We start from the raw sequence: 23,144 nt of genomic DNA on the forward strand, positions 1-23,144 counted from the left end.
GTTCGAAGAGGAAGTGTGCTGGGTGAATGGGGTCAAGAGTGATTTTACCAGCCCTTTTCATCTCTCTGGAGGTCTACAGTTTTGCAGGCTGGGTAGGGGGACGCCAATAATCCTCTCAGCAGCCCAAACTATCCTTTGTAGTCTTCTGATGTCTGATTTAATAGCTGAACTAAACCAGACAGTTATTGAAGTGCAGAGGACAGACTCAATGACTGCTGAGTAGAACTGTATCAGCAGCGCCTGTGGCAGGTTGAACTTCTTCAACAGGTGAAGGAAGTACAACCTCTGCTGGGCCTTTTTCAAAATGACGCCATCTTGCAGAGACTCTAGGGACATTATGCCATTGCTTTGGGTTGTGACTTGGTAGCTGTAGAGTATTACATATATAATTTAGAGATGTGGACGGGATCAGTTAAAATGGGGTAATTTGCACGCATTCTACCACCATTATATGTAAGGATATTTGGCATGCTAAATTTAGAAGGGAATTTAGGGTCTTGAAATATGTGAGCTATGAAAAAATTAAACTGTCCTTATTGTACCTTATTAGGTAATGAAATGTATAACAGAATTAGTCGCATTCGACAACCATGATAAATGACATAACTAGATTATTTGACTTAATAGATTCTCCACCATTGAAAATTGTATCAGCTCACAATTTCTACTGTAAGGAATTAGCATTGATAAGTAAATTATGATTAATTCACTTATTGGAGTCATATTATTCTCATAGCTTATTGAAAATAATATAAGATGTATTTAGGTACAGCTTTGAAGCGAAATCTTGTAGAAACAGGGATGAGATTATTTATCAAAATATACCACAGTCACTTCGTCTTTGGATACAGATAAACTTTATTACTATTCTAAACATAAATCTAATCTAACACATATATTCATGAGACAGGATTGTGAAAAGTGACAGAATGTGAGATAAATGATCAATACAGTGAAAATGAACTTAAGAACCATTTACCCTTCTTTGAGTCTACATCGATTTGCTATCGGATTACCCAAATTATTTAATTAATACACCAGCACTTTGAGCACAATATTGGAGATGTGCCTGCGTGTCGTTGGTGTTTCTTGGCGCTTGGTCGAAAGTTCGTTCTGTCAATGTTTTGATCTCTGTATGGTCGAAGTTTATTATCTGTATGAATGATGATTTTGGTTTTGAAGCGAGGCCTTCTCATTCCTTCTCGGGATGTCGAGTCCCGAGCTCTCTTGGAAATCACATGGTGAGGGACCTCTTACTGGTCAGTGGAGAGACCAGACGAAGCATGTGCAGGCAGAAGAGTGGAGAGCCGAAAAGACAAGAGGATGAAGAGGCAAGAGGAGAAGAGCAAAAGAGAGGGTGTTCTTCCTGTTTGGAAATATTTGAACTGAAATTGGCCACATCCCCAAAGGTGTCCTGCGCTAATCAGAAGTGACTTTTCGGAATCACATGGTCAACTGGGCTGTCTTTTCCAACAGTTGAGTTATGGTCCTTTTTCAGACCTTTTTCAGACTCTTAAAAATGACCTGCTCAAAAATAGTGCATATTTAATTATGAGCTTTTATATATTGAGAATGGTACAAGAGACATGATATTCATTGTCATCAGCTTTCTCTGCATACACCAGCAAATGCTTACATACTAAACATGACATTTTTTATGGATGTTATATGTGTAGGTAACAAAACATGAAAATCCCTGTTACAAAATCATATTGGTTTTGTCACATCATTGCATTTTATCAAGTTAAGCCTTATATTCTTAGTGGAATGAGATGAATCATACAAAATTAAAGATTATATTTATCAATTATAGGTGATTGCACATCAATACACATATTTTAAAGAGGTCCACAGTCTATAATCATTCATTTGTCAGGTACAAACTTTACCACAGTTCAAAGCGATTTTCAGCATTATCTAGCAAGGCTGAAATGTCTTAGAATTGTGCAAATCTGATGGTCCTTGTAACCTTACAAAAGAGAAGTCTGGTTTACTCTGTGTGGGAGTTCTTGTTGAATTCCTGTTATTTATGACTTTGCAACATTCCAAACTGAAAGGCTGTGTGTAATGTTTCAAATCATGTTGCTTCTTCTGCATATATAATCTTACATAGCGCTGTCCTAAAACTTCTCCGGTGCTCTCAGGGCATGGTATCAAAGACATGTACAGTAAAAGCAATGAAATGACAGCTTTACTTACTGTTTGGTGTATTTGGCATCAACTTTGTTAGTGTGTTTTGTGCAGCAGAGTAAAATGTGGTTTGTCCCATGTAATCAGAAGAAAAATAACTGTTTCTAGATCAATCGGTTCAGCTGTTATCAGTAGAAAGTCTAGGGGGGAGAATATACAAAATTTGACATGGTGTTGCTAGAGCAGAGTTTGAGAGACAGGCTCCAAAACTGACCAATTGACCTTTTAGACCCTGCCCAAGAACTGCCCCATATTTCAGTCTTAACCATACAGTTTTGTTGGCTGCCAAGAGAGAGCAGTCACAAACACTATAGGGAGCTTGGTCCTTAATAAATATTTCATTTCCATTTGATGGAACATTTGATTGCATACCTACTGCTTCATTTTACTCAGTGTTAGTTCAAAAATAAGATCTCACATAAATATACTCAAGAGAAAAACTTCTAATTTCTCAAATGAAATCTAATTAGCCAGTGTTTGCCTGGAGAAGTAGCTTAGGCATAACTCATTAAAATAAATGTACACTATATGGACAAACGTATTGGGACACCTACACATTACACCTACAGGAGCTTTTATGACATCCCATTCTAAATCCATAGGCATTAATATCGAGTAGGTCTCCCCTTTGCATCTATAACAGCTTCCACTCTTCTGCAAAGGCTTTCTACAAGATTTTGGAGAGTGTCTGTTGGAATTTTTGCCCATTCTTCTAGAAGAGCATTTGTGAGCTCAGACACTGATGTTGGACGAGAGTGCCTGGCTCTCAATCTTCATTCTAGTTCATCCCAAACGTGTTTGATAGGGTTGAGGTCAGGGCTCAGTGCATGCCAGTCAAGTTCTTGTACACTGGGGCACAGGCATGCTGGAATAGAAAAGGGCCTTCCCCAAACTGTTTCCACAAAGTTGGAGGCATAGAATCTTCCAAAATGTCTTGGTAAGCTGAGGCATTAACATTTCCCTTCAGTGGAACAAAGGGGCCTTGGCCAAACCCAGAAAAACAACCCCATAGCATTATCCCTCCTCCACCAAACTTTACAGTTGGCACAATGCAGTCAGGCAAGAAACGTTTTCATGGCATTCACCAAACCCAAACTCGTCCATCAGACTTCCAGATAGAGAAGAATGATTCAGCACTTCACTGAACACGTTTCCACTGCTCCAGAGTCCAGTGGCGAAGTGCTTTATACCACTCCATCTGACACTTGCCATTGTGCTTGGTGATGTAAGGCTTGCATACAGCTGCTCGACCATGGAAACCCATGCCATGAAGCTCCCGGCGCACAGTTTTTGTGCTGATGTTAATGCCAGAGGAGGTTTAGAACTCTGCAGTTATTGAATCAGCAGAGCGTTGGCGACTTTTATGTCTTCGTGGCTGAGTTGCTGTGGTTCCTAAACGCTTCCACTTTGTAATAATACCACTTACAGTTGATCGTGGAATATCTAGGAGGGAATAAATTTAATGAACGGACTTGTTGCAACGGTGGCATCCTATTGCAGTACCAAGCTTGAATTCAGTGAGCTCTTTAGAATGACCCATTCTTTCACAAATGTTTGTAAAGGCAGACTGCATGGCTAGGTGCTTGATTTTATACACCTGTGGCAATGGAACCGAATGATACACCTGAATTCAGTGATTTAGAGGTGTGTCCCAATACTTTTGTTCATATAGTGCATTTCATCTTTAGTTGGAAGATTAAATTTAACCACAAACTTTTGAGGGTTATTTTTGATCTCACCCAGAGAATATTTCTTTAGAATTTACAAAATATCTGGAATTAGTTCAAAATAAAATTGCATTTTTTTTTTACTTATTCTTTATTAAAAACAGTATATTTTAACAGATAATCATCAACAATAGTTAACAGGAGGGCAAATACAGGAAATTGTAAACAAAGCTCGAAGCTATTAAAAAAAGAAGAAAACTGGGAGGTGGGAATGAATTGAGAACCTAAGTCAAAATTTAAGTCAAAATTGCATTTTAATGAAGAACATGCATATTAAATTTAGATTTACTTTAGGAGAGCATGCTTTAATACATCCCTCGTTGCTTAGCGTGAAAGCCTGGTTTCCCAGAATCATAAGATTTTTTTGAAAAACAGATTATTCTCAACAGTTCTGCCCATGTGGTATACAAGTCTGAATAAAACTGATTAGTTGGATATGGGACCCTAAAGTGACAACACATTCTGGTTCAAAACTGTTGCCTCTGAAGTACATATTGAATAACCTGTATTGTTTTTAGTAGCCTTAAGTATATAGACACTTCCCTTAAAGCAACAGTCGGTCTTTTTTTACAATTCCAATGAGTAACATACAAGACGCAACACCATTGTGCTTGTTTTAGTTTCCTATTTAGATTTACATTGTTTAATTCGAAGAAAATTAATTTGGCATAAACATAAAATGTTAATATTTTAACAATTTATACAGGAACTGAAGTAAATCCACCTATTGCTGGATTCATCTTGCTCATTTAACAGATGAGAGAGCACTTACACACAAAAATGAGGCAGAGGCAATCGGCTTTCTCACATTCACTCAAACGAGAGAGAGAGAGAGAGAGAGAGAGAGAGAGAGAGAGAGAGAGAGAGAGAGAGAGAGAGAGAGAGAGAGAGAGAGAGAGAGAGGGAGAGATTCAATAGGCCAGTTCAGTGTAATTAAGGGGAAATGGCAATCAATTTCAATCTCACCTGAGGCCCATGTGACAGACCTTCAAGATTTGATTTTCTGATATGATGACATGAGGAATGGCAGGGAACATTTGACCTTATCTGAGGGTGTCTGGGGTAATAGGTCACACAGCATACAACAAAATCTTTCCCTAATAATAATCTATACTTTGTACATATAGCCATAACCATTATTTTCTTCACACTTTGAGTCACACAGTGAAAGTCTTTTTTTATTATTATTTAAAATATTTGTATTTAATTAGTTAAATGTATTTTACAACAGTCAGTCAAGATCAAAGCAAAGTTATAGTACTTAGTCATTATGAACGCTTGGAACTTCATTCATCGTCTTTGAGGTTTAAGATCATTTCTTCTGAAGAACACAAATGATGTTTTTTAGATGAGTATTTCAGCTCTGTAGGTACAAGTAGGTACATGCAAAATTGTTATGCTCCAAAAAGCAAATAAAAGCATCATAAAAGTAGTCAATACAACTCTGGTGTTTTAATCCATATTTTCAGAAGTTATATGACAGGTGTGGGTGAGAAACAGATCAATATTTAAGTCCGTTTTTGCTTCAAATTCTACTCTCAGCCCAGTAGGGGGCAACATGCATGAAGAATGTGAATCACCAAAATCACAAGAAGAATGTGAAAGTGGTTCTCACCCACACTTATCATATCACTTCTGAAGATATAGATTTAACCACTGGAGTCTTATGGATTACTTATGGATGCTGATTTATGTGATTTTTGGAGCTTCCAAATGTCCAAAGTCACACACATCTAGGATGTCATAAGGGTGGGTAAATGATGATTTTTGTGTGAACTATTCCTTTAAGTTCTTTAATACTCTAAATATACTCTAATACTCAGCCTGATAGTATATAACTCTACACTTCACTCCTCCATCGAGAGGGGCATTTTAATTACAAATGCACTAAATTTAAATTAAAACACATTTTTATTAAAATGATTTAATAGAGCTGCATATTTATGAACACAACAAACATGCTATTTTTATACAGTATTTCACTTCATTAAAAAAAAAATATATATATATATTAATAATAATAAAAACAATTATGTAATTCCAAACCCATGGGTATATTGGGTAGAATGACAGAAACATCCACTTTCAGTTTGTGGAAAAAAAAATATGTACATAAAGTGAATAATGACTGAGGCTTACATTCTCTGTAACATCTACTTGGGTGCTCCACAGAAGAAAAAAAGCCATACAGGTTTTGAACAATATGAGGTTGAGTACATTCCTACAGTATTTTTATTGTTGGGTAAACTAACCCTCTAAGTGAGTTTTATTGATTTACTCATAAAGTTAACTCCCATTTCTGTTTTTTAACATCAACCGAATGGAAACTTCAAAGTGCATCCACTTCCACTCATCTCCTTTTTTAGAATAAGACCTTGCAAAGATAAGGAAAAATGTAATCTATAGAAACAGTACAGTAAAGGAGTGCTACTTTTATCTGTCCAGTGTATTGCATAAAAGCTTGATTCACACACAAAATGCAGAAAATCTCTCCTCTGTAATAACATGAAGCCATTTCTGTCAGCAGCATCTGGTCATTCTCTTTGCCTTCAGCTCTACCTAACCTAGGTCTTTGCCAGCTAGTTTTAATGTTTAAACACTAAATCGTCTGCAAAGTAAGTGGTGTTGCATGTACAAAGACAGGCCTTTTAAAGTGTGCTTCATTAGAAATGTATGTAATCTAAAAATCTTTGGGGTCCAGAGTTGCCTACTAAGAAATGCTGTTAGAATATTGTATTTTGACCATTGTATATTGATGATGTAATGTCCTTAATTCTTGCAGAGTACCTCCTTTTGACTCTGTACTTGACTAATAGATACAGAGAGTAAAATTCATATGACGCTTGCTAATTAAGAAGAGGTAAGATGAGTGCAAGGCTGATGAGCGAGCATCCAATTCAACATAAAAACACTAGTAACAGTTTAAAGTTAGTTTCACATTTGTGCAAATGTTCTAGTTTACCATGAGAAATTAGCATGTGCAATATTATAGAGTTTGTTTATAAACAAATACTCTCCAAAAACTGATATTTGTGTAGGCCAGTGTAGCTCAGTCCTTACAAAAAAAAAAATCAAACTAGCCGCAAACATACTGCTCGTTTTTCACATGCAAAAGAGGTTTGCTGCAAACTTGTGGCAAATTGTTCATTGTTGCCAAAGGTTTGCTGCAGGTTCACCACTAATGGTGAAGAACTGTAAACTTCTGGCAAACATTTGCAGCGAATCACAAACTCATTTGCATGTGAAAAGTATCAGTAGCGAATTTACCATAAACCCTTGATTTTTGTATGGAAATCCAACTCCTATAGCTGAATCTTTAGTTTCAGCACTAATCAAACACATTTGAACCAGTAAAACCAAGGTGCATTTAAGAATTACAGACAGTTCTGTATAAGCTAAATTAGAACAAAAAAAAAAACCTTGCTGGAAGTTAGTCTATTTCTAGACCACTGCATATGCTTATTATCCATAAAGATATAGTAACTAAAACAGTAGGTACTCAGTACATGCAAAGCGATGCAAATGTCTGAATAGTAAAATCTGACATCACCTTTCACACTACTGTCTTTCATTCACACAAACAATTGTTTACATTAACAATAGTGTCAAACATCCACAATATGGGACAAATTATCAGTACAACCAGATAAGCAACATATCTGTGACCTATAGACTGAAAATGTGATCTGCTGCACTGACGATAAGCTAGTTGAACTTTTACAGTGAAGCACAATGTAAACATAATATAGGGTAGCACAGGCATAATTCACCAGTACAGTGCTAGACAAAGCATAGGTGTGTTAACTAAACTTTACACAGGAGTGTGCCTATATAAGCCCTGTAGTTCTCCAGGAGTCTGGTCTCCAAGCATTAGCTAATGTAGCATCACAGTGCTAAGTGCTAAGTGAACTTTGTTTAGCACAGATGTCGACACTGAGGGCATCATAATGCTATGTGCAGTGTGTTTCTGTTGCTGTGGAAACCTAACCGGAAGATACAAAATGTAGCCTTCAAGACTAGTTTTTTTATCCCCCCCTGTATAAGGCTAGACTGATTCCTCGTCATTCATTGGCTCTTCAGCTGCATAGGGGTTTCTGTGAATGACCTAAGAGAACATTAAGAGATAAACATACATAAGTGAAAGAAGAAAGACTGCAAATGTCAAGTGGTGTGATTATAATTAAAAAGTAGTGCATCTCATGTTACCTGCCCTGATGTACAGGGAAGTTGCTCTGCACTGGAGTTGGCTGGCTGCTGCTAGGGCTCATTAGCATGGCGCTGTAAATGTTGGATGCAACCACCAGTATACACAGCAAAATGGGTCCAATGATGGCGCCCTCTAAACCCAAATAGTATGCTCCACCCGCTACTGCAAGGCCTGTCAAATATGGGTGTCCACCTCTGCATAATCAAACAAGACAAAATTATTCTCTGTGGTAATCAACAGCATTCCACAAATTCTGTCACAATTCTACCAGCATTTACTGACCTTTATGTTGTTATAAACCAGTATGACTTTCTTTCTTCAACGGAACATTAAAGCAGATATTAGGCAGAATGACAGCCACAGTCACAATTCACTTTTCACTCTGGATTGATCCCATTCAAGTGAATGCTGACTGTTGGCTAACATCTCCTTTTGTGTTCCATGGAGGAAAAAAGGTAATATGGGTTTGGAACCACATGGTGAGGGAGAGTAAACGATGATAGAATCTTCTTTTTGGGGAGAAATATCTCTTTCATTTGTCAATAATCCAGAATCATCTAATGTGAGGAATTTGCACATTATCAACCAGACTTCCAGTGTGACATGTTTAAACTTGCCCGTTCACACTGAATGCAAAACTCCTGTGTGACATGACGCATGCGCCAGTGAGAACATATTTGATGATTAATATACAATTGAACGCAGCATTCTGGTCTATTTTTCTTCTCCATAAACTAATTGATTTTTTAACAATAGCAAATAAACCTTTAAAGACGGACCTAACCTGAGCTTTGAGGTTGTTTGTCAGAAGTTTACAGCTCTTCACCGGTAGTGGTGAACTTGCAGCAAACATTTGGCAACAATGGCCAATTTGCCACAAGTTTGCCCAAAGCTCAAATACATGTGAAAAATATAAGTGGCTAATTTGCAGCAAGTTTGCAATGAACTCCCGATTTTTGCAAGGGTTACGGGAAAATCCACCAATCAGAGAATCACAGCAAACAAACTGCAGCAAAAAACCCAGCATCAACCACACATTCTCATGACGCACTGCTAATGAAGAAATCAAGTCAGTCTCCCTACACTCTCATACTACATATATATTTGAATAAATCAGAACATTTTGAAATAAACTTAAAATGCATTATTTCTATACATGTCAACAAATTAAAATCCATAGTTTTATCTATTTCAATAGCTTTTAATTCAATTGCGTCATTCACAATGCTTCATGGGATAATTGTTCATTATCTTAAAAAATAAAAAATTCTCCCCTTTTCTCCCCAATTTGAAATGGCCAATTCCCAATGTGCTGTAACTCCTCGTGGTGGAGTAGTGAGTCGTCTTAATCCAGGTGGCGGAGGATGAATCTCAGTTGCCTCTGAGGTCTGAGACCGTCAACCCGCGCATATTATCACATGTCTTGTTGAGCGCGTTACTGCAGAGACGTAGCGCATGCTTCACGCTATTGTCCACGGTATTCACAACTCACCACGTACCCCACTGACAGCGAGAACCACATTATAGCGACCACGAGGAGGTTACCCCATGTGACTCTACCCTCCCTAGCCACCGGGCTAATTTGGTTGCTTAGGAGACCTGGCTGGAGTCATTCAGCACGCCCTGGATTCGAACACGCGACTCCAGTGGTGGTAGTCAGTGTCTTTACTCGCCAATATCTGTAATGTTGTGATTCACCTCAGAGCTGGTTGGTTTGATTTAATGAAATCCTAATAGGATAAATGAATGGGAAGAATAGTTCTTGAAAAATCACAGCTGAAAAAGTGGGCACACTGTTGCGCTTTATTATGTTGAGCAGGATGTCGGACTAATGAGATTTCACGGTGTGCAGGTCTACAAAGCATGACGCAGCAGAATTAGAATCTAAGAAATCAACATGTCCTGTTAAGTCTCATTAAGATTTAAAAGAAGAGAGCTTTTATCGTTTGTTACGTTATCACATCACGTCTGCTTAGGACACTGTGTTTGACACTGAAGGCACACATGAAAAAACGAACTAGTGCATTTTTACAAATATAAAAGCACAAACCCTGATATATCAGAGTATATGGCAGTGTCAACAAAATATGTTGGCAGCAGATGGCAGAAAAGAAGTAGCAACGCTTTGACTCCCTCTCCCTGTGCCAACCACAAATCCAGAACTGCAGGCAGTGCCGCCCAGTACGTCCCCAAAAACGGCACCGCACCCAGAATTGCTGCCATTGCTGCAGAGAGAGAAAGTCAGGAAGGCAAGACAAATGTAAGATGGAATGATATAACAGTCAGAGACACAAAATAATTATACATTAAAAATGAAAGGAAAAGAGCAGTAATGTATGCCTGTGACAGCATTTGAGCCTCACCTGAGGGGATGAAGACAATGTTGATGCCAAATATTGTGTGTGTAAGCCAAGTATAAAGACCATAGAATCCAGCCATCTTTAGAGAGGCATCAAACACACCTCTATACAGAAAAGAAGGCAAGACAGAGCAAAAAGACAGAAAGGAATTTTTCCCATCATACAGCCTAGTAATGCAGAAAGCAGTCAGAGTGAATCAGCCACTCTTTGATAGCACTCATGAAAAAGAATCTAATGGAACATCTATGCTCATTTTGGTGATGACACACACACACACATACACAGATCTCAGTGTGGCCCACGGTTAAAAGAAACACTTATTCCTCTCCTCATTTTCTCCTCTATTTGGACCATGATTTTCACAGCTTCATCTCCTGACCTCATCTAGGTAGCAGAATTGTGTGATAAAGATACAAATCAGTGGTGCTCAACAGGTGAGTCATGATAAATTGTAACTAACAATATAATCCTGGTTGGTTAGAATAGCAAAATAAACAGGCTTATACACTTTTAATAAGGAGGACAAAATGCTTTAAAATAATTTCCTGTTTACACATAGTATTTAGAGAAAACACTGATTTAAAGAATTGTAACCATTTAGTTACTTTTTCAACATTTTAACAGATGCTTTTTATCCAGACCAATTGCAGTATATAGTATTCATTTCAAGGATAGACCCTCTGGACATTCTGGAGTTAAGGAGGTGTATTAAGTAGTGATAGAGCAGAAAAGAGAACCCATTAACTCTCCAGTTTCTGGGTCACATCTACCAGCGACTGAATCGCTAACCTTAATTTTAGCAGTTCAAATTCTTAACTGTTTTATTACTTTTTTCTACTACCGGCCCATTTCACCCACGTTTGAGTTGTTCTTATCATTTTGTCGGTTAAATGATCTGCACATAGAAAAATGACAGGCCAAATTAAGAGAATTGTCTCGCCCTCTTGTGGCTATTACAAGGTACAGCATCTCTAACCAGTGTTAAAGGGATAGCACACCCAAAAATGATAATTCTGTCGTCATTTACTCATCTTTATATTGTCTCAAAATCATATCACTTTCTTTGTTCCACAGAACACAAGCAAAGATATTCTGATCGAGATATAATATATGTTTGTCCACACAATGCAAGTGAATGGTGACCAGATTTCAATCTTCAAAAAGGACATAAAGGGATCATAAAGGTAATCCAGACTCCAGTGTTTTAATCTATGTTTCTGAAGCAATCTGATTGTTTTTTATGTGAGAACAGATTAAAATATAACTCCTTTTTCAACTGTAAATCTTGACATCAGCAATCTTCTTATGAGTGCCTAGCGCCATCTAGAGTTCTGTGCACGTCAAGCACTAGGAAGTATAATAGAGCTTGAAATCATGTTCATGCCTAGAGATTGTAATGGCAATATTTACAGTGAAAATAGTTACTTTATTTGTTCTCACACAAAATCGATTAGATCACTTCAGAAGACAGGGTCTAAACCACTGGGGACTTATATCTTCATTTTCAACAGTCATTTTAGGGTTTCAGGGTTTGTTGACAGTACATCGTCATGACAACGAAGTGGTAAAATTGGTTATAACTTTAACCAGAAAAGGTTAATAAATGATTTTAGTGTGCTAAAATCACGTTAACACACATATCTTTTGTCTTTTTATAGTTGTGAAACAGTGAGTATTTTAAAGTTCAAAAATTGGCCCACATTCACATCCATTGTAAGTGCCTCATCGTAACCTCGATTTTTGCATCTTTTTTTTTATAAAAAGGAGGGGCTGGTCAAAATTTGTTTTTGCGGTAATCAATATTGCCACAAATGCTGTGAAATGAGCTTAACTTGTGATGAACCTGGAATATTCCTTTAATAATCTATAAAACATTGTTTATATCTTCTAATATAAATTATTTCTCAGTTCATGATTATCATATTTCTTGATTGTATTTTTTTCTCAACTAGTAATGTCAGTTTTTTTTCCTGTCCATCCGTTCGCTTCTTCTGTGCAAAATGTATAGAAATATGATTATACTATTACTGAATAGTCCGTTAACGACAATACAAGCTTCTTCTTCTCTCCTATATAATCACCATTTAGACTTACATTACAGTATCCACATTTCTTCTATGTTTTTCCAAAAGTTAAATTATTATCTGTGGTAAAAAAATCTGTTGTGGGGGTCTCACAACAGACGGACAACATGGCGCATTCTAAAATTCAAAACAGTGAGGGTACCGCCTTTAAGAAAAAACAAGACTCATATGGACTTGTGTACCTGATGGCCTCCTCCACAGACTGACCAATAACATTTGAGGATGGTCCAGGTTGGGAGAGGGGTGTGAGGCTGATAACCCACTTCACAGGTTTATAGTATTCACCACTGGAGCTCAGCAGGTAAAACAGTGTTGTCAGGAAGATCACCTATATATCCATAAAAAACAATTAAAATTTAAATGAACCCATAAACATCCAATGTCATCCTTCTGAGTGTGTATATGTGCACATTACCAGTGACAATGCAAAGTTGAGCAGTGCTGTCCCGCTGTGAAACAGTACAGTGAGCAGTGTAGTTGTAGTTGATATCAGCAAGCCAACATTTCGACTCATCACCACCCACAGAGACTCCAATATCTACCACACAATGAAGCATATTCATTAATCCGTCAAGAAAAGAGACACCCACCACCACAAACACACGCACTCACTCACTAACCGAGAGCAGCGTTTCAATATTCTCTTGCATAAATGAGACGATGTCCTGCCAGTCGAGTATGTCCCCCAACCAGCCGTTCTGCCGGTGAAGATTTAGCTTGTGTCCGCGGTGTCGTCCAGTGTGAGTCACGTTCTACAACACAAGAAAGACAGACAATCAGTAATACTAAATTACAGAGATGCAGGCACACATTACCATAATGTTCATATAGCTCAAGTGGTAGAAGATGGTGCTAGAAACACCAAGGTCATATGTTCATAGGTCGTAGTTAACGATCTTCTCTTGTCCGCTGACTCTGGTTCACTTAACATTCTCATCCTCCTTGACCTTAGTGCTGCTTTCGATACTATCAACCACAATGTTCTAATCGCCCGTCTGTCTGCTATTGGTGTTTCTGGCACAGCCCTGAATTGGTTCCAGTCATACCTCTCCAACAGAACGCAGTTTGTAACACTTGGTTCACATCACTCTTCCAAGTCCCCTGTCACCCGTGGTGTTCCCCAGGGTTCTGTACTGGGGCCCCTCCTCTTTCTTGTTTACATCCTCCCTATTGGCCCGATTAAACGCAGCCACGGTCTAAACTTCCACTGTTATGCAGATGATATCCAACTCTACTTTACCATTCCTTCTCCATCTGATCCACCACCATGTTCCCTCACTGACTGCCTCTCTGATTTAAAATTATGGATGCAAAACAACTTTCTCAAATTCAATACAGATAAAACCGAAATTCTGCTGATTGGCCCTAAAAGCATCCTCTCCAAATCTCACAGTCTCACTCTCAACATTGATGGTTCACCTATCCACCCTACTCCTGTTGTTAAAAACCTTGGCATTTTGCTTGACTCCACCCTTAGCTTTGATCCTCATATAAAATCACTCAATAAGACTGCCTTCTTTCACCTCCGTAACATTGCTCGCCTCCAACCCTTTCTCTCTGCTAGTGATGCACAGATTTTGGTAAACTCCTTCATTATGTCCCGTCTTGACTACTGCAACGCACTTTTCCTTGGTCTCCCTGTTAAATCACTTAAAAGGCTACAATATATTCAAAACTCGGCAGCCAGGCTGCTCACCCGTACCAGACGATCAGCACACATCACACCCATTCTCCACCAACTCCACTGGTTACCAGTTCCGTCCTGGATCAAATACAAAGTACTACTAATCACCTTCAAAGCCCTCCACAACCTTGCTCCCCCCTACATCCGCGACCTCCTGACCCCGTACACTCTTTCACGCTCACTGAGATCCTCTGACCAAAATCTCTTGGCTATCCCTCGCTCCAGACTTTCAACCCTGGGTGGCAGGTCCTTCAGTGCATTGGCCCCCAAACTCTGGAACAGCATCCCACAACCTCTTCGTGACTGTGCTTCTCTTCCTTTCTTTAAAGCACATCTCAAAACCTTTCTGTTTAATGATCATTTCTCCACAACAAACTCATAGCATCATACAGATAACATGTCTTTGTTGAATTGTTTTGGTTTGTTTGCAGTTGTGTTTCATTGCCTTTCCACTATGTAAAGCGACCTTGGGTTTGTGAAAGGCGCTATATAAAATAAACTTATTATTATATTATTATTATTTATGTTTGATTCCCAGAGGACCCACAAACTGATAAAATGTATACCTTGAATGCACTGCACTTTAAGTTGCTTTAGACTAAGATGTCTGCCAAATGCGTAAATGCAAATATACATTTCTGTTTTTGTGCGTTTTGTACCCAGAAGTGAGCTAAATTGGACAAAACCTCACTTTGGGGGCATTTTCGAAGTCCTCATTTGGAAAAAACAGTCCATGCATAAATTAAATAATGCTCTTTCTATTCTAAAAATGCAAGACATTGGCTGTTAGGTGTGTGTATGTACAGTTTTCACTATATTTGTGAGTGCCACATTTCTGAAAATGTCCTCAATAATATAGTGAAACTTGTTGAAAACCCACTAGTGAGGACATTTTAGGTGGTCCTCACCATTAATAAGGCTCATAAATCGGCCAAATCATGTTTAGCTTTAAATCTACTGATGTGCACAGGTTTCTGTGATGGTTAGGGAATAGAAAATATAATCAGTCTGCTTTGAAATCAGTGGAAGTCTATGAGATGTCCTCACTTATATAGTGAAATAAACCTGTGTGTGTGTGTGTGTGTGTGTGTGTGTGTGTGTGTGTGTGTGTGTGTGTGATTGAGTAAGGTTTTGTTATTACCTTCACAATCCAGGACTGGTAGAGGCGGTCCCACAACTCCAGAACTTGTTTCTCTATGACAGCTGTATTGTTCACTTTGTCACCTAACATCTTTTGAAGCTATAAATGCAAACAGACACAAACACACACACACACACACACACACACACACACACAAAACAAATGCACAAGTCAATTTCACACACACACATGTAGTGTTTCCATGTTTTATGGGGACTTTCCATAGACATAATGGTTTTTATACTGTACAAACTTTATATTCTATCCCCTAAACCTAACTCTACCCCTAAACCTAACCCTCACAGAAAACATTCTGCATTTTTACATTTTCAAAAAACATAATTTAGTATGATTTATAAGCTGTTTTCCTCATGGGGACCGACAAAATGTCCCCACAAGGTCAAAACTTTCGGGTTTTACTATCCTTATGGGGACATTTGGTCCCCACAAAGTGATAAATACACGCTCACACACACACACACACACACACACACACACACACACACACACACACACACACACACACTTGATTATTTTATTTGGAATGACCAATACTGATTAAAACAACACAGCATCCAAATATTCACAAAGAGCCTGTTATGTTTCACCTGACAATACACACATCGACAATAGTCACAACCACATGAATATATAAATCAATAGACTATGGATAGAGGTGACATCGCCTTCTCCAAACATGCAGACTGCCTATGATTGCTGACACAGAACAGTATTTGGCTGTTTGCTTAGAAATCTTTTTACTCAGCCCAGCAATTTGCAAACCCCTGACACATAATCTGTGCACATGTCCTAAAGATTAGGATGATCAGTTTTGTGCTGTAACCGCACACTGCTAAAGCATTTGTTAATGACTGGTATTTTAACATTTTCTCAGAAAAACACAAGTCCATGTAAATATCAAAACAACAACCCACTTCCAGAATCAGAATGTTTTTAAAGAGTTCATTGACAACTACAATGTCTGGAGTGTTTGGATTTTCTCTGAGGACACATCGTAGAAGGTTTGTGTTCATTCAGATTTGAAAACCAACTAGTTTGAACAGTCTTGTTTGTATGTATTACACTTTGTCCAGAAACTTTGCGCAGTTCTTGAGCTGTTGTGTTTACGATGCGATCGTGGCTCGCGATGTAGAGGCCTTTGAACGCAGGGCACCCGTTCATTATGTGCGCTGTAGATTCCAGTATTTTATCGCTGTGTAATAAGCAGAATGGTTCGTGATGTTTTGGAAACCACAGGGAAAGATTGTACTTAGTCGGGAGAGTTTGCAGCCGGGCTTTAATAACAAATTTTAGGATACCTCCGTTAACGGCTGAGTTTTGTAGCGCCGAGTGTGAGACCGTATGATCCGCGCACTGCAGGCATGCAAGCTTACCTTGAAGGCGCAGGTTAACCCAATAATCGCGCTGTTGAGCTTGAAAATATTGGAGGATCTCGTACCTGCACGTCCGGTTGTTCAGCTTCTTACTGGTTCCAGTGTGATGTATAGTCGCCTCAGCATGCACGTTTAGATCCATGATCTGCCCCTCGCTGATCTTCACCTGCTCCCCGCCTGTGTGTGCCCAATTCAGCTGTATATTAGTGTCGCTGCACAAGTCATTCAGATCGGGCCAATCCGAACGTACTCCAAATCCTGTTGCCTTGGTATCCAGCTTTCCGCTAGGTTTCGTTCGGAAGCCGAGGAAACCTGGTTCTCCATCTGCAGCATAGGGGACCTTGCGTTTACCCAGATCCAGCAGCAGTGAGCGCAGGGCCACTTCTCGAACTTTTAGATCGTCATTCAACATGTGCAGTAAATGTTTTATTCTGGTAGCTGTATATATCCATTCAATGTTGGGAATCCCCAGTCCCCCCTCGGATTTGTTCATAAAGAGAATACTTCTTGATGTGTGTGTATTGAGACTTAACCATTTTCTTATAGCTGCACGGTCTTACTGTTCAGCTCCTTCATATGCTTTTTAGCTATGTGGACATTGGCAAACAGATGCTGGATCTTAGATAGAGCTATATCTCGAACTGCCTGGAGCTTCATGCAGGTCGGCAGGGGACACTGATCTATCATGTCCAATTTGCTGGAGTATTCCTTACAGATATCGCTCACTTGCTCTTGCCATTCTCCTGCAACATTAAACATGTGTCCTAGATAATTGTATGATTCATGTCTTGAATAGACTCGAATTGTGCTTCCAGCAATTGTAAATAATGGAGGCTTATCATACTTGGCTCTATACCATCTATTGCCACCGCTGCGTCGTTCGTAGAACACCGCACATTTGTTGTTCTTGACTTCAAGTCCAGACCATTGCAGAAAGCGATCGGTGTGTGATAGCATGTTGTTAATGACGTTCTCCTCCCTTGATACTATGAGGACGTCATCGGCAAAGGCCTGAACTGGGTTTGGAGATGTAATGCCAGGCGGGGCAAGGAGGCATAACCATTTCAGCCAGTGGTTTAAGGCCACTATGAAATTCACTGCGCTCCAGGGACACCCCGTCTTAATCCCAACTTCAAGTTTAACCGGTTTCGTTAGTTGATGTCCGCAAATCACTTGTAAAAATGAATTGTCATATACATTCTTGATTATATGTATATACTGTTCCGGCAGTTTTATTTCCTCGAGGGAATGAAGCATTACACTATGAGGTAAAGAACCAAAAGCGTCTCGAAAGTCAAGGAACACCGCATAAAAACGGGAGGATTCATGTTTAAAGTCGTCAATGGCAGTCTTCAAACAAAATACATGCTCATTCATTCCTTGCCTCTCTATGTACGCCTTTTGTTTTGTTGTTAATGTTCCTGATTCCACCAGCCAGGGTAAAATTCGGCCGAGAATACACTTCATAAATACCATGTAGGCTATATGGTGGGGAGCAGCGAAATATCGCAGGTGGAGGGGTCTTCTGGAATGTTGTTCTTTTTGGGGATCCTATAAATAATAGCCCCCTTCCAGGAGTCGGGAACTTTCCGATTAATTAAGCAGACATTAAAAATCTGAGTGAGGATCACTATTGAGAATTGTTTTGTTGCTTTAAGCACTTCATAAGTCACGCCGTCTGCACCACATGCCTTGTTATTCGGGAGGCTGCAGAGAACTCTTGAAATGTCCTCTGTGGTGAAGTCCGAGGTTGCGGGGTGATCTTTCGGGTTGTCCAGGTCAAGAGCGCCACGCCATGGAGGGCTGCTTATCTGCTGATGTAACTGTGCAGGTTGACATTTCGCAGCATAATACTCACTTTATCCACATCGCTTATCGCGGGAGGGGGATCTGGGTAAGTGCTATAATTTAGAATAATATCTATTGCCTTGCTCCTACGGTGTTCCCAAAGATAAGCCAGTTCATTTTCGCTTACCACTCTTGGCTCTCTCACACGGCTGGAATGTGTCGCTCTATTGAGCGCCGGCTAGATGGTTTCCCGTACGAAGCGCAACTGCTGATCTATCCATCCAGTGATCGTCTCCGAATCGGGTCTCGGTGAGAGCGCTCTACAGAGGGGGAATTTCCGTAGGATTCTTACGGTGTACTTTAACAAGGGGATTCCCAGTGGTCTCCCATCTCTGTGAGTTGCTGTGTAAGACCCATTTCTGTAGTATACTCCACATAAGATGGTTATGAGTTTAGTCCAATAACGCGGATTGTTTCCGGTAAATCGTATTATTTGTCTATCATTAATTAGTCTAACATCCAGGGTTTTTCTGAACTCTCTCTCCTGTGCCTGAAAGCACATCCATTCCTGGTCAGAAAGTGGGCGATTGTAATGTTCAAAGTTTGCCCTGGTGGCGTACAGATGGTTACTTTCGGGTCAAACATTTGCCGGGTCATGGATTCGCCATCCGAGATTATGGATCTTACCGCTTCTTGAAGCAGCCTTGGTCGCAAACTTCAAGGTTGAAACTAAGCACATTGTGAGTAGTCCTGATATTAACGTACACACACACACACACACACACACACACAACAAATGCACAAGTCAATTTTACACACAGATGTGTTTGTTTTCATAATCTTTCATTAAAATAACTTCCTCCACCTCCAAAACTACTTTTCTTTAAATTAGGGCAGGTGGGCAGCGATATCTAATATGAACCAATAATATCACAGCTTACTTTTCACAATCCAATCAAATCCCTTCATATAAAGTGAAGTCCAGCTTTACTTTATTTCCCACTGCATATTCTCTTTCACTCTGAAATATGTCACATAACAGAAATTAAAGAAATTGTTCACCAGAAAATTATCATTCTCTCATACATACAGTGAGGGCAGCATAAAAGTAATCCATATAACTCAAGTGTCCTCTGCACGTGCTTCTCTCATGGAAATGGATACAGCTGAGGTCAAGATATTTACGGAATAAGGAATTTTGCTGTTTCTCACCTAAAGCGATTGTAGTGCTTCAGAAGGCATGGATTAAACCAGTGGTTCCCAAACTTTTTTAAACTGCAGCAACCCTTTATAATGTTTTTCACCCAGGGCACCACAACCACTGAAAAAATAAATAAATATACAAAGATGCGGTGATACAGTGATATACTGTAAATGTTTAAAAATGTAATTAAAATAATTTAGCTATCAAATGTTTCTCCTAAACATTGCCTCAAGTGTATAAAATAATTATACAATAATTTTCTTGTCTTGTTCATAATTTTGTTGTTTGATTAATATTAATGATAGGCTTATAACAGCTGCAGCAGGTCTATTAGGCTGCATTTACACATCACACTGATCGGATATTTTGTCCTGTTTGAATCTTATGTTTTAACAGCTATGTTTAAATTAATATTGTGTCAAGATGGTGCAGATTTTTGTCCTGTCGGTTAACACTCCCATAATACATTAATGTTTACATTCATATCATGTCAAGAACCACATTTAAAATGTTCACCAGTGCACCGTCCACCACGAGAAATAAGTGTTCAATAGATATCACGCGCACATACGGATGGAAGCATTTAAAAAGCTTCCGGCTGTAGAGAAACAGCACACAGGTACGGAAACCGAGTCAGCACTTGGTACTGCCGGTACTTTTATCTGGTGGCTATTAAAATATTAAACTGACAAGAAATGTTGTGGCACCCCTAGCCAGTCCTGGCAGCACCCAGTTTGGGAACCACTGGATTAAACCACTCAAGTCTTATGGGTTACTTTAATGCTGCCTTTATGTCCTTTTTGGAGCTTGAAAGTTTTGGACCCCATTGACTTACATTGTACAAAAACACCTGATACCTCCTTAAAAATATCTCCGTTTGTGCTCCGCAGTGAAAAGGAATCTTATGAGTTTGAGATGGCATGATGGTGAGGAAATTATTCGAGAATTATCATTTTTGGGTGAGCTATACCTTTAAATGTGTTGTGAATGTCGTGTCACATTGTCTTTAACAGAATTGTACACTCTAAACTCACTTTTTTAGACTTTCTCTGACCTTATTTGTGATCCATTCTCTTCCATGTTGGTAAACGTTGGTGGCAGCAGAGTTGACAGCATTCTGAACAACTTGAGCCTCTGGGAGCCAGCTACAAAACAAGCAGTCTGTTATGCAATATTTCCACTCATCAGTATCCTCTAGGACTTTCAGGGTGTGACCAATGAATTTCCGTGTCATTTCCAGTCATTTATGATTACTGGATTAGGATTTTTGAAAACGATTTTGATTCAGAACAATTCACTAATTAATCATTTAAATCGATGTGTGAAGCATCTGACCTATTAATTGAATATAACGATCTCAGAAAAACAATTTGCTCACAAATCAGACATCACTATGGCTAACAAGCAAGTTTTACTCTACACAAGAGCAATACCTAGCCAATGAAACATTTTAGAGCAGAGCACATCTATCAAATTGAATATTTACTAAGTTTAATGTATATAAAATTATTTTCCAGGCCTGTGCAACCCAATTCCCTGATATTTCCAGATTTTCCATAACTGTTGAGAGCCCATGACCTTTTAACCTATATCAACTAAATGTAAATGTGTGTTTGCATGTTACGACTTACTTGGCCCATTCTGGGTGGTTGGAAACAGTCTCATTGATCAGGTTACTGGTGACCCCTATGATATGAACGCTCTCATGATGCACCTTTAACACAAACACAGGCGGTGAGACACATGATACAGCACAGGAACTCAGTCACATATCATGTCCAACACGCAGTGGAATAATCAGGCCAAGGACAGTGGTTTTGGAACACGGTACCATAGCTGTGAGCAGCAGGCCCATGAGCAGCGTGCCAGTTACCAGCAGGAAGATAATGAAAATACTGATCAGCTTATCCAAGGAGCGTTCCAACCACACTATCATCTGCAAAGAGAAGAAAGACAGAGAGCGAGGGAGAGAAAGAAAGAAATTAGTTTCAATATAACACATTTTATCATTCATGCAAGTGTGTGACAACACAGAAACCTGCTTCCCTCTGCCAAACCTGAGGAACAGGGTTGCACGCTTGGGTCCTGAAAACCTTCAAGAAAAATTCTAAAACTCCTTTTAGCAAAACAATGGATGGTTCACCAGAAAATTATACTTCTTACCCTCATAACATTCAAAACGTGTTTTTTGTCCATAAACACAAAGGGAGATGTACAACTAATGGTCCAAATCTGACCAAAAGGCACAATAAAAGCAGTCTTAATGACTCATGTGCTTTATTCCAAGTCTTATTCATAACCTTCTTGTGTGGGTTGAAATGTTAACCACATGGTTATTTATAATATTTATATATATATATATATATTTATAATATATATATATATTTATAATATATATATATATATATATATATATATATATATATATTTTTTTTTCTTTTTCTTTTCTGATTTTAGACAATTCTTTTAGACTTAGTACCTTAGAAACTTTAACTCTTATAAAAGCTCTTCAAATCCCACTAACCTGTATGATGACTAAACTAGACTAACCGCTGTCTAGACTAACAGCACAACCAAAGATCATGTTATCGAGATACAATGAAGTCTTGTAAACAGGAGGTGGTGGGCTCAATATTGCTTTTGGCAGGTGGACTCGGTTTCTATGTTCACCTTGCTGCTTTTGGCCCTGTGGGCACTTGCATGTCTAATCCTGTTCTCCTGTCCAGTTAGCTGCATGACCTATTAGTGATTATTGTTAGCATCATGTGCAAAAATTGGTAATGTATTAGTACAGCATTTACTCTGTTAAAAAGAAGAAGAAAAAAAAACAGGAAGAAAAGCAGCACTCCTTCCACCAAATGTTTAAGGCCTAATATGCTAAATTAAAACAGCAATGCTGGCAAATAACGCAGGATTCCTGAGGGATGGGACATACTATCAGACCTGAAAATAACTTTCAACACCATCTGTTCCTGATGAGCCACATTATATTAATCTGATATACCCAAGGAAATGCTACAGAGACTTAAAAATAAAAGAAAACAAGCGAATATTCTTTGACAAAAGATGCTGAAGAAATTGGAATACATTCCCAATATTTTCTTGGATGTTTTGTAGTTATGAATCATTTGTCTAGTTAAATAATTTATCCATCAAGCATGAACTGCATCTAAGTGTTAATGAAAGACGCATTTCTTAGTGAAAAAAAACATGAATATTTAAAGGAATAGTTCACACAAAGGTAAAAAGTCTCCCACCCTCACATCTCCCATCACTCACCCTCATACCACACTAGATGTGTATTACTTTCTTTCATCTGCTGAACACAAACCAAAAATATTTGGAAGAATATTTCAGCTCTGTAG

At 38.8% G+C, this 23,144-nt stretch overlaps 1 protein-coding gene across 2 annotated transcripts in view; it reads right to left on the minus strand.

The window, feature by feature from the left end:
* Positions 1-5,853: 5,853 nt before the first annotated feature.
* The window catches only part of tmem245 (transmembrane protein 245), a 32,021-nt gene continuing 14,730 nt past the window's right edge, over positions 5,854-23,144 (minus strand). For both annotated transcript variants that reach the window (XM_052147337.1, XM_052147336.1), the window contains 11 exons: positions 21,611-21,715; positions 21,411-21,493; positions 20,834-20,924; positions 15,394-15,492; positions 13,189-13,320; positions 12,984-13,106; positions 12,751-12,896; positions 10,488-10,588; positions 10,175-10,349; positions 8,124-8,318; positions 5,854-8,022 (listed from right to left, as the gene is read on the minus strand). In XM_052147337.1, coding sequence (XP_052003297.1) covers positions 7,983-8,022; positions 8,124-8,318; positions 10,175-10,349; positions 10,488-10,588; positions 12,751-12,896; positions 12,984-13,106; positions 13,189-13,320; positions 15,394-15,492; positions 20,834-20,924; positions 21,411-21,493; positions 21,611-21,715 — 1,290 coding nt within the window. In that variant the 3' untranslated portion in view covers positions 5,854-7,982. The remainder of the gene's footprint in view (positions 8,023-8,123; positions 8,319-10,174; positions 10,350-10,487; positions 10,589-12,750; positions 12,897-12,983; positions 13,107-13,188; positions 13,321-15,393; positions 15,493-20,833; positions 20,925-21,410; positions 21,494-21,610; positions 21,716-23,144) is intronic.

Source organism: Xyrauchen texanus, chromosome 17 (assembly GCF_025860055.1).
Source record: "Xyrauchen texanus isolate HMW12.3.18 chromosome 17, RBS_HiC_50CHRs, whole genome shotgun sequence".
In the NCBI taxonomy this organism is placed as follows: domain Eukaryota; kingdom Metazoa; phylum Chordata; class Actinopteri; order Cypriniformes; family Catostomidae; genus Xyrauchen; species Xyrauchen texanus.